This window comes from Equus caballus, chromosome X (assembly GCF_041296265.1).
Source record: "Equus caballus isolate H_3958 breed thoroughbred chromosome X, TB-T2T, whole genome shotgun sequence".
Lineage (NCBI taxonomy): Eukaryota > Metazoa > Chordata > Mammalia > Perissodactyla > Equidae > Equus > Equus caballus.
Window position 1 is genome coordinate 106,526,522 of NC_091715.1, and position 12,175 is coordinate 106,538,696.

The following is a 12,175-nucleotide window of genomic DNA, read 5'->3' on the forward strand; positions in this document are numbered from 1 at the left end:
GTTCATGAACTTAAATGTGAATTCTCCAGAGCACTGGTGGGAAAGGGTGTGGGCACGGGTGCCCAGGACACTAGCTGGGTGACAGGGCCCCAGAAAGCCAGGGTGGAGCACTGATCATAAGCAGCAGGTCTTTCCTTAGGTGACCTGAGGTTAGTTCCTTTTGCTGTGCTAGCTCCCTCTCCTTTCCTGTCAGCTTGAGGCTGCCCTGCTTCTTCAGCCCTACCCCAGGGCCTTCATTAATAGGGCATCTGGGAAAGAGGGGTTTGACCAAGGTGCAAACAAAGCTAAAATGACACCCTGCAGGGCCACCAGCAACTTTCTTCCAGACACACTTGGGTGACTGATATATATATTCTCATGGCAGCACCTGGACAACCCCCTAGTTCTGTTACCCGCCTCAGAAGGGGCCTGGTGGAGACCAAGGCCAGAGGTGCACAGATATGAAGCCACATCCCCAGGCTCCTCTGGGGCCCACCCTTGCCTGTACTCCAAAGCTCAACTCTCCTGGTTCCAATGAGCTTTCTCCAGGCATCAAGAGAGGTGCCTTCCTGCTCCGAGGATCTGAAGGCCTCCACCCCCCCAGGGCTAGCACAGGTCCCTGAGGAGAGTGTACTTGGGACCAGCCTGCCCTGAGTCAGAGAGGGGCAATGAGAGGAGAGCCGAGAGGGCCTTTCTCTCATTCTCAAAGCTTGGGGATTCTGGGTTCCAGCCCAGGAAAAATGGCAAGTGTTCCTCGTTGTCCCCACTCCAGGCCAGCCCCTTCCTACCCATGAGCTCCACTGAACTGGCAAAATTCCCCTCCCTCTCCCAACCAGAGAGCCCCGCAGCCACTTCCCACTATGGCAGAGCCAATCTATTCTTTAAGTCTCTGCTGGAAGCCGCCGCCATAAAGAGACTCTCTCTTCCTAGTTTGCTTTGGCACTGCCTACGCTCCAGACCTGCAGACCCAGGGCACAGCAAGCTTGAGGCCTTTCCCTCAAGAAGCAAGCACTCCGGCTCAGCCTGTGGTGGCTCTGGTGGAACTGTTTTGTTCTCCACCTGCCTTGGGTGCGGCTGCCCCACTCCCTCAGCTACACTCTCAGCTCCCCATGGCCCGGTCCTAGCCTCTGCCGCCTCTCGTGTCCGCTACAGTGCTTAGCAGGGTAGGCATCCAATAAATCTGCAGTAGGCACTCGATAAATAGCAGGGCCTTGGTCAATAAATGATGGATTGATTAAATGAAGTGCTTGGTCGCTCAGTACAAGGCCGAATGAGGTGCTGCCATCATTCATTCTCTGTGCACCTGGGCAGGCAGAGTACATTGCTTTCAAACTGAGCAGGGTTTTTTTCTTATCCTTTCTTTGTTTCTTCTTTTTTTTTAAGATTTTATTTTTTCCTTTTTCTCCCCAAAGCCCCCCGGTACATAGTTGTATATTCTTCGTTGTGGGTCCTTCTAGTTGTGGTATGTGGGACGCTGCCTCAGCGTGGTTTGATGAGCAGTGCCATGTCCGCACCCAGGATTCGAACCAACTGGGCCGCCTGCAGCAGAGCGCGAGAACTTAACCACTCGGCCACGGGGCCAGCCCCTCTTTGTTTCTTTGTTTTACTACAACTATGAACTGAAAGGGCAGGGGTATAAGGAGAAGTGAGGGGCTGGAGGCCTAGGAGGGGTCTCAAGAAAGGGAACTTCTGCACCTCCACCTCAGGCCCCCCAATACTGACTGGATTCTGGCTGTGGCCCGGGAGACTTGGGCTGCCCAGATCTCCCGAGATGGTGGTCTTGAGCTTGTCTGAGGATTCATGAGTCTGAACTTTGGATACAACCATGCCTGCTGGTAATTCCCACTCCAACTTTTTTACTTTATTTCCATGTTTCTCTTTTTCTCCAACTAGAGAGCAGTGTCCCCAACTACCCTCAGCCTGTGAGCCATTTACCTGCTGGCAACACAGTGGGACAGGCTGGGATAAAGACAAGGGAAGAGAAGAAGAGGACCTGTTAGTTTAGTCACAACCACTGAGCCAATGGAAGATTAGCTCGATGGGGCTATTCTATGTTATAAATAGTGAAATGAGCTTATTAGAGAAATACGCCATAGAACTCAGTCAGCCCGACTTCACTGAGGACTTGGTTACACCAAGCCAGCCATGTCATTTTCTGAATAGGCCGGGAAGGGGGCTAAGAACCACTGTGAACTCAGGCCAGCCTAAAGTCACCGTGAGACTTCATAGAGAATGGACTGGAAATTGGCTCTTTTAGAGCGTTCCTTTTCTTTTTTTCTTTTTCTTTTTCCGGTGAGGAAGATCAGCCCTGAGCTAACATCCATTGCCAATCTTCCTCTTTTTGCTTGAGGAAGATTTCCCTGAGCTAACGTCTGTGCCAATCTTTCTGTATTTTCTATGTGGGATGCCACCACAGCATGGCTTGGTAAGCGGTGGGTAGGTCTGTACCTGGGATCCGAACCTGTGAACCCCGGGCCACTGAAGCAGGGCGCGCAAACTTAACCACTACGCCACCAGGCCGGGCCTAGAGCCTTCCTTTAAACAGCTCCTCCAGCTTCCAGTAAACACTTCTGCCTGGGGTCCCTAAAACAGTGCCTGAACCAACAAGCAGATACAAAAGAAAGAGGGACTTCTGAGACCTATTCTGGGGCCCCTCCAGATGCACTAGGCTGTCTCTTTAGCAGTGTACTATCAGGTGATAGCAGGAGCCTCCCACCCCCCTAAAATGTCCTAAACCACACTAAGCCCACAGCAGCTCACGTGCCCGCTTGCATTTGCTTCTGAGTGGGAGGGCTCAGGGGGGATCACCTTGGCAGTCTGGCACTTGCCTCTGAGCAGACTGCTTGCCTACCACTAGGGAAAGCAGGCTTTTCCTTTGGAATTCTGATGAGTTTACTTAGACCCCCAGCAGGCTTCTGAATGCCTGGCCCCAGGGAAGCCTGCCACTGAGCAAGCAGAAGCTTGATGCCTCAGTAACCTGGCTCTGTTACATAAGGCACTATGCAAGATATGAGTCAGGGCCCTCAGGCTGTGGGGGGGGGGGTGGGGGGGCGGGGCGGGAAGTAAGCCAGGAAGGAGCCACTGGAACCACTGGAACCACTTCCCTTCCTCTCACTTCTCACCCCCTTCTTCCTCAGGAATAGCCAGAGCCAATCACCGGCCTAGACAGCTCCAGCGAGCAGGGAATCCCGGCCAGACCCCCGGCAGCTGCTGCCCATCTCCCCTGAAGAGAAGACAAGAGGAAGTGGGTTGAATACCCAAGGCTATTTCGTGAGTAAATTCTTCCTTCGAGGAAGGATGGGGAAGGTCCCTGTGGGGCTTTATCCACAGGCGGGGCCTAATTTCAGGCTGGGCCTATTTGAGGAAAGTGTCTCCCAGGGGAGAAAGGCTGATAGCGTGCCTGGGGCATCACTGACCAAACAGGCTTCCAGCTCCTGTTTCCCCTTAGGCTAGCGTCCGCACAATGGGAAGCTTCCCATTCAGCCTCCGTGCTGGCTGGGGTCTCACACCTCTTAGACTATCTTCAAAAGAGCAATAGCTACTTTGAGGCTGGGGTTTCCAGCCAGAAGATACAGGTGAATTTGCCTTGCCTGCTGACGGGATTCCCTCCTGCGTGGATTAGCATTTGGAAAAACTTGCTTTCTACTCTCACAGACCTTCATCTTATCCCCACTCTGACTCCTTAGCTAAGCTGGATTTTGGCATGATAGACAGTGGCCTCCATAAGCCATTCTCCCTGCCCTGACTCATCTAACCTGCTTTCAGGCTGGGATCTAGCCTTCTGGCCTTCATGGGGCTCCCATTAGCCCACGGGGTTCTATGGAGGGCCTGCTCTGACAAAGCTGTGGCCCTGTAGTGAAGCCCTAACCCTTGTCGCATTATTGCAGGCATTGGGACAGCACAACCTGTCCTGGGCCATTATTGCTCTCTTCATCTAAAAGGGAAATTTTGTCTTTTTGACCCCTGTGGTCATGGAATGCTCTCCCTTGAGTGCACTGAGCACACAGAGTACCCCACCAAATGGGCCCAAGCTTCAGTCCCACTCAGCACGTTACTTCTCCAGGGCTTGAGAGGCTATTGCACGACATCAACCAACTTGTTATGTAAAGCCAGCCAGCCATGGCAGATTATAGCTTTGCAGTTATCTTGAGGGATGCCTTACATAAGAGGAGAAAGTTCAGGTAGGAGCAGAACCACAATGAGGAAGCACAGTGCAATGGCCACCATCAGGTGCAGACACAGCCGTCCTCATTCCTCCCAACCAGCCCACAAAGTGGGGGCAAGTGCACTGCTGGCTCTATCACTCAACGGACCGGAGACCCTGGCAGCCTTGGCCAGACACATCCATCTCCATTTACCCAGCCTCCCTGGCCTTCAGGACCTGTACTGGAAAGGAGCCAACACTCTACCTGGAATTGGGAGCTTGTTAGTTTATCTGGAAGTGCAAATATAAGCAGGAGTGTTAACCTTCTCTTCAAGCAGGGAGGGAAATTAAGGTCACCCTGGAAAGAGCTATTTTCTGAGCTGTGGGCTCACACGGGTCCACTCTTGGCAAACTTGAGGAGTGGGTGAAGTTCGTGCTCTGTTCTTCCCACCCTGCTTTAAGAGCACAAACCTTCCATGCAGACCTCTCGAGCCCGCATGCTGCCGAGAGCCCCATGCCGCGGCAGGCTTTCCACAGACTCCCGCCTCGCCTCTCTACCTCTCTTCTTGGCTTTCTCATGTCCCATTCCCCTAGAACCTTACTCACAGTGGGCTGTCACAGTGAAAGAAGTTCTGATAAAGAAATCCACACAAAGGAGTCAATGAGAAGTAATGATGTTACATGTTACTCTTTTAAAAGGTATGGTAGACCCTGGCCCTTCATGAGAGAGACACACTAAAACTTTTGACAGTCCTTAATTCATAAGCATCCCCAAAGCCCAAAGCGTATCATTTTCCCCATAAAACTTCTATTTCCATCACTTCGTTAAACTTCTCAGCTTTCTTTTCATTGTAATCACCAGCACTAGCGGCTGATTGCGGGAGGGGTATTCTCCTCAAAGAAACAGATGTTTGCTCATTTCATGAGAGTTACTACATTTGTACGGACTGACTATGAGTAGAGAACCACAAAATTGGGTTGAAAAGTAGGTACTGGGCAACTTCACTCCTAGGTATATATCCAAAAGAATGAAAGCAGGGACTGAAAAAGTTACTTGTACACTAACGTTCATGCCAGCATTTTTCACCATAGCCGACAGGTGGAAACAACCTAAGTGTCCATGGATACTTGAATGGATAAACAAAATGTGGTATACATATACAACGGAATATTGTTCAGTCATAAAAAGGAATGAAGTCCTTTACATGTGACAATATGGATAAACTGTGAAAACAGTATGCTAAGTGAAGAAGTCAGACACAACAGACCAAATATTGTATGATTCCACTTATACGAAATAATTAGAGTAGGCAAATTCACAGAGACAGAAAGTAGATTAGAGGTTACCAGGGGCTGGGGGAGGGGAGAATGGGGAGTTAGTGTTTAATAGGTACAGAGGTTCTGTTTGGGATGATGACAAAGTCCTGGAAATGGATAGTGGTAATGGTTGCACAACATTGTGAATGCATCTAATGCCACTGAACTGTACAGTGAAAAATGGCTAAAATGGCAAATTTTATGTCATCTACATTCTACTGCAATATATATAAATATGTAATATATACATATAAACATATTATTTTATATACATAAATAGAACACACACATATATCATATATATGATACATATATATAGTAGGTGCTGGTAGAGTACTAGAGTCACTCACCAGCGAAAGCCTCTTAGCACACAGAATTTACATCTGTGTCTCAGCAAAAAGACAATTTCTTACACGTTGAGATTCTCAGGAGGAGGTATCCAAACCGTGAATGTTCAGTTTGCAAATGCATTTGTGTTTTTAACAGGGAATGTGCCTTAATCCAAGAGCGCCTATTCTTTGTCAGACCACTAGGCACTCAGGAAATGGTTATTTTCAATTACCTTGGGCTAGGGAAGAACTTTCGAAGCTTGATACCAAAAGCAAAAATCACAAAGGCAAAGAATGACAGGCTTAACTACATGGAAATCCAAAACCTCTCTACAGCAAAGAACTCCATCCTCAAAATCAAATGGCAAATTAGTTGACAAAGGGTTGCAATCCCTAATTCAGGGTTTCTCACGGTGTGGTCCACATACCACTGGTGCTATGGGAGAGGAGTTTTAGTTGGTACACGGACAGAGAAGTGAATCTTAGAGCATGAATTCAGGCACTACAGCAGGCAGGCAGGAGAATAGTTTTGCCCCTCAAATCACACCATATAAGTGGCTAAGTCCTCAGAAGTCAAGACCAGGAATAAGCGTTTATGAAATCATTAGTTCTAAGACTCAGAAAAGCACAAATAATTTGTTATGCAATTTTTTCTTGGAAACCTGATCCCTGAATCTATATTTTTTCCCTTACTCTATATGTCAACTCAATAGGGAAGGTTAAATGAATTAGCACACATAAAGTAATTAGAAATCTTTGCTATTATTTTCTGAGCATCTAAGTGTGGGAACCAGTTGCTGCCAGCTCAGAAGCTTAAAGGTACTCTTCCAGGGCTTTTAGAGCTGGAGGGGACTCTGATTCAGATTATCTCAGACCACCCTGGGCAGGTGCGCTCAGGGGCTGAAGGCGAATACACAATAGAGCTGATTAAGAAGTTTTGGATAAATCTTATAAATAAATTTGACGTGACAACAATAGAATATGGCAAAAGTTCCCATTTCAGCTTGCTATACCTTACTGATCAGAGAATTAAGGTCCCTCAAATTTCAACTTTGGAAGTTTTTTCATAGGCTACATTTAAATTGGAAATTTTCGCTGTTTGCCCAGCTTATTCTATCCGCCTCCTTAGTTTTCCAGTTTTAGAAGTATATTCAAATGATAAGATAGAGTCCCCTAATAACTGGGTGACCAACTACCCCAGTTTCCCTGGGACTGTCCCAGTCTGAGCATTGAAGGAACTGTGGCCCTGAAATGGGAGGGTTGGTCACTCTACCGAGTAAAGACATTTTAACCATTTGGTTAGTTTCTGGGCTAATATTTGCCTCTGCTTAACAATTCTTTCTTCAGAGACAATTCTTTAGTGTCTGACTGATCTTAGGTGGAGTTTCGGCTCTGCTCTTCATTGTGAGGCATGGGGCAAGTTACTTAATTTTCCCCAGTCTCAATTTCCTTCATTATAAAATGTAGAAGGATGATAACAGTACCCATTTGATGGGGTTGGTGTAAATATTAAATCAGATTATGCGGCTGTAATACACATATTGTAAATGCTCAATAAATATGAGCTATTAATCTGTTATAATTATTAGTTCTAACACAAGCTTGAAGGGATGGTATTTAAAACACATTCTCTCCCCTCTCAATAGTCTAGAGGCACCATTTACATACCAACAACCTGCATGCCCATTACCATGATTCATATGTATACACACAGCACTGTCCATCAGGAGTTCTACCAGGCTATTAGTTACTGCAGGTGGTTCAAACCGGAAAAAAAAAAAAATCACCTTTAAACTTTAGTAAGGATTTTCGAAGACTAAGTTAAAGTTGTAAAATCTTTACATATGACCACACCAATAATTAAGCAGTCATCTAACTGAAAAACCTTTATTGACTACTGGCTGTATAACTAGAAGCCAAGGAAAAACCAAGCGAGGGTACAACACAGCCCAGCCTCACATTGCTTACACTCTTGTGTTCCAAGGAGACCAAGAGCTAAGCTGGGAGCCAGGGACAGGTCAAAGCAGACACACCAGTTAGAAATAAGGATGTGCCCCGTTCTTAGTCTCAAGAATATGGGAGCCCTTTCAGCAGAGGAGTGGGCTGCAGGAGGTGGCGCAGGGAGAGTTGCTTCCCTGGAAGAGGCAGTTTTGAAAGTAGGCAAATTAAAGGAAAAAGACACCCAAGTGGGAATTTGAAATATCAAATCATTAAAAGGAATAGAGGTAAAAATGATGGCATTTGAAATATCAAACCATTAAGTGGAACAGAAGTAGAAATGATGGCTAAGTTATGAAGATAAAAACCTAGGGAATAAACAAAGTAAGAAAGTGGGAATTTTCACTTTGGAGAAAACCATCCAGCTCAGATGTTGGCGAAGTCCCAGGACTAGTAATACTGGTCTCTTACTTGGCTAATGAGCATGTCATACTGGGCAAAACCTAAAGCAAATTCAGAACCTCCAATCTCTAAGGTCCCAGTTGTCCAGGAAAATGGGAGAATGCTTTGTCCTGCTAGAACTATAAGCCTATTACCACAGGACCCCGTCGCTCCCTAGCCGCACTGAAGCCTGAGGGCTTGCTGGTTCGCTGCTCAGCTGTTTGGGACGCGGAGTTGCTCTAATTCCAGGAGGCAGGGTGCTCAGGTACACAATTTCAACAATCCCAACAATTCGCCCTGCTCCCCCCACCAATGCCCTCAGCACCCTGTGCCTCCACCACACAGCATTTCCAGGGTTTGCCAAGAACCAAGCGTCAACAGACTGGTGTCAATGGAGCAGGTGACAAAGGAGGTTTCTCCGTTTAAGAAACCCGGACAACCAGAAAACCTCCCAAGGTGTGGCACAAGCAACATTTTGATCTCAGGCTCTCAGCCTCACACTCACTACCTAGGTCTGATGGTCCTAGGCCCCGCACCTAGGAACCAGAGCTGAGGAAGCATCCCCTCTTACACCTCATCACGGCCATTTTGGGACAGTTTCTCTCCCAGTTGAAAGAGTGCAAACCCTACAGGCACTCTTTCCAAGTGTCTCTGCTACCCCTCCTCCCGCCGCCACTCTCCTCCTGAGAGCAGAGCTGGATTGTTAAGAGCCTGTTAGGCTTTTAGCTCCGCAGGGTTACAGCACCTGTGGTCTGATAAACTTGTAGTAATCTTTCACCAGAAATGAAGATTCCCTCAAAACCTGTTCCATAAGCGGCCTGGTTTCTTTGAGACAATGAGATAAACTGATACCTAAAGTGAAATAACAGGTGAGAAAGGGCTTTGATGGCGTGGAAAATGCCTGAGAAATACAACTTGTTATAATAATAGTAACGAAGTCAGCAGCCCCGCTTGTTCCCTCCAGGAACTTCTGGGGCTGAGAAAACAAATCTAGTCTTAGCACTAAGTGAGGGTAGTTCTTGCCTATCTCAATTGCTTTCAAAACTTTTTACTTGTGCCTCACCAAAAAGCCATCTAATTATTCAAATATTCTGTGGATGCTCAAAATTTCTTATTACCTTGTCTGAGCACACCATCTGCCCATGACCTGGAATGTCAGAACTAGAAAGAACCTTAGAGACCAGAAAAGGTCAGGCGACTTGCTTAGGCTCACACAGGAGGTAAAGCCATAACTTGTACTACAACCGAGGTCTCCCACAACAGGGTTCTCTTTTTCTTACACAACCTGCGTCATTGAGAAAGAATAAAATCCACCCCCTTACACACACACACACACACACACACAGTGCCCTGTCCCGACGCTCTAAGAACACCAAACCCACAACTGGATTTCCTGAAGTTGCCTCCCTCGCCTTGAAATTGCCTCAGCTGACCCCTCCAGGACTGACTTTCACCAGAGTGTCTCAGACTGGAGGGCAGCAGCCACCTTGTGTCTTCCCATTGTGTGTCACCCCTCCCCTCTCCTTTCCTTGCCCTTCAGCAGGATTTCTAGAAAGTCTGACCAGCACTCGAACACACGCCTGTGAGACATGGATTCATCCACTCTCCTGTCCTAGGATGCTCTCTGGGGCTGCTTTTAGCCGTCATTTGAAATTGAAGGCTGGGATCCATGGAGGAGGTGGGGGTCCCCCCATCTAGACTCTAAACAAATTCTCAAAGGTCTCCAATATTTCTTATTCCCACCCTCCCCCACACCAGCAGCAGCTTAATTTGGACATTTTGCTTGCCCTCAATGTCCGTCAGGGCCGCTCAGTAATTTAAAAGCCCTTGCAGTTTCAATCCGAGTTTGCACATTTAAAAATGAGCTTTGGAGAAGGGTGGAACTCAGATCCCAAGAGCATCCCAGAGCAGAATCTCCAAAGTGACTGTGGAAATACATGCATTTGAGAAGGGGGTGCCGCCAGCTACCCCCAAACCATCTAGAGCTCTGTCCACCGTCTGAACTCCATCATCTTCCCAGAAAAGCCTCTGCAGCCACCGTTCAAAATAGAGCTCCCACCTGCGGGCCTCCCCCCAGTCGCCCTAGGACTCCAGGTAGCCTCAGGGTCGGGTCATGGCAGCGGAGGAGCCTGACCCCCCTAGGGCTCCCCATGAACTTCTTGGTTGCCCCTTTTGTCAGAGGCGAGGGTCCAGCAGAGGCTGGTGCGAGTTGGGATCGCGTGCCTCCCCCTCCCCCCACCCACGCCGTGTGCCCAGCCACCCACCTGTGGAAAAAGAGCAGGATGGAGAGCATGGTCTGGTCGATGTTGCGGTTGCAGATGCCCTCGTTGATCAGGTAGCAGGGGTCCCGCAGCACGGGCTCTAGCGAATCCTGCCGCATTATGCTGTTGAGCTTATCGGTGTTGAGGTTCTCGAAGATCAGCTTCTCCTGCAGCTGCCGAAAGTTGCTCACGGTAGGGCTGCCCGGGTTGTTGTTGTCCCCGCCGCTGTCTCCCTGGAGCCCGCTGCGGTGGGCCAGGTCCAGACAGCAATTGCAGCAGTCGAGGCCGACAGGTGAGCGGCAGTCGGTCTCGGGCTTGGCCATCTTCTCAGGCTCGGGGGCCGCCTGGCCTGCGAGGTCAGGGGCGGCTGGCAGGTGCGCGCCCTCTGGGCTGGTCTGAAGGGACTCCAGGGTGTCTGGAACAGACAAGCTGTGAGGAGAAGAGTTGGAAATTAGCGCCTAAAGCCAGCCACCCCCGGCTTGGTCCCCTTCTGGCTGCGCTGCTCCGGGTGCGAATACAAACAGCTGGACAAACAGCTCTGAGCGGATCCTTCGGGCTCACTTCCTTCTCTTCCTCCTCCTCCTCCTCCCCCTCCTCTAGAGGCTGGGGCCGCCCCCTGAGGTGCCACACGAGGCCCCAGCGCAGTCCCAAGTTTCCCAAGTGTGAGCGGGGATCGGGGCGGACCTGTAGCAGCAGGAAGGGCGGGCAGCAGGGCAGAGGGAGAACCCGGGCGCGCCCTCGCTCCTTCCCTTCTCTGCTCCCTCCCTCCCCGGCTCGCAGGCTCTGCCGCTCTCGGGCTCCCCTGGGCTGTGCCGGCGGAGCGGTGGCAGGAGCCGAAAGCGAGTGAGCGAGCTGCACGCCCAGGAGTCAGCACCGGGCTGTGACAGCATGTAAATTATCCCAGAGGGGCCGGCGGAGAACGCTCCTCAGCCGCTTCCCCTGGCGAGCGCCAGCCCCGGAGCCGGCTTCGTCCTGCCCCCAATCCTCCGCCCCTGCCCCGCCCGCACCCTCGCGCCCTTGCACCCACACCGCCGCTCGCACCCTCGCCCGCGCTCGCGGGAGCCGGACCCGGCTCTCCCTCCCTCAGCGCGCCCGGCGCCTCGGCTCCGACTCTCTCGCTGCTCACGGCGCATCCTCGGCCAGAAATGTACGAGCGGCCGGAGCCGGCGCGCCACCCGGATCTCGAGCTCCGCGGGAGGGCACGTGTCTCTTGTCCCACCGCGGACGAATCTCTCTACAGGAGAGACGCCTCTCTCGAGAGCCGGTCTTGTCAGAGCCTTGTACACTGCCGCCCTCCACAAGCCTGTTTTCGGGGGCGGGGTGCAAAGAGAGAGGTTGCCCCCGCAGAGAGTCTGAGAATGTCAGGCACACATCAAGAGGACCCAATAAATGCCTTGAACAAAACTCGCAGAAGCACGCTCAGACTCTCCTCGGTTTTTGTCCCTTCTCACTTCACTTATCTCCCCATTCCCGCACTTGCTCTCGCCTCTCTTCCCTGAACCTCATCTGAGGCCATCTCTGTCCTGGCTTCCGCGAATGCTACGCCGGATCCCCAGGAGGCTTCTCGCTGCCCAGCCCCTCTCAATCTCTTTTCCCTTTGCGCCCCTTCACCCCGAAACCCCCTTCCCCCGCCTTCCTTCTCTCAGCATTATTCTCCCACTCTTTTCATTTTCTCTCATTTTTTCTTTTCCTTATTTCTATTTCTTTACCCATTTCCGCTCTCTTCCCTTTCTTTCTTGCCCTCTTTCTTTCCTTATTTCTTTTTC

The 12,175-nt window shown here is 50.1% G+C and overlaps 1 protein-coding gene and 1 long non-coding RNA gene across 4 annotated transcripts in view; one reads left to right on the forward strand and one right to left on the reverse strand.

The window, feature by feature from the left end:
* TSC22D3 (TSC22 domain family member 3) overlaps window positions 1-12,175 on the reverse strand; it is a 60,528-nt gene that overhangs the window by 47,679 nt on the left and 674 nt on the right. Inside the window, exons 1-2 of one of the 3 annotated variants that reach the window (XM_014729072.3) lie at window positions 11,451-11,965; window positions 10,413-10,838 (exon numbers count right to left, since the gene is read on the reverse strand). In XM_014729072.3, coding sequence (XP_014584558.1) covers window positions 10,413-10,838; window positions 11,451-11,542 — 518 coding nt within the window. In that variant the 5' untranslated portion in view covers window positions 11,543-11,965. Of the gene's footprint in view, window positions 1-10,412; window positions 10,839-11,093; window positions 11,415-11,450; window positions 11,966-12,175 lie in introns of those variants that run through there. The other 2 variants (XM_014729071.3, XM_070256845.1) reach the window with 2 other exon arrangements.
* The window catches only part of LOC138921734 (uncharacterized), a 52,904-nt gene that overhangs the window by 16,912 nt on the left and 23,817 nt on the right, over window positions 1-12,175 (forward strand). Inside the window, exon 2 of the long non-coding RNA XR_011434581.1 lies at window positions 3,117-3,249. This is a non-coding gene — a long non-coding RNA (uncharacterized lncRNA). The remainder of the gene's footprint in view (window positions 1-3,116; window positions 3,250-12,175) is intronic.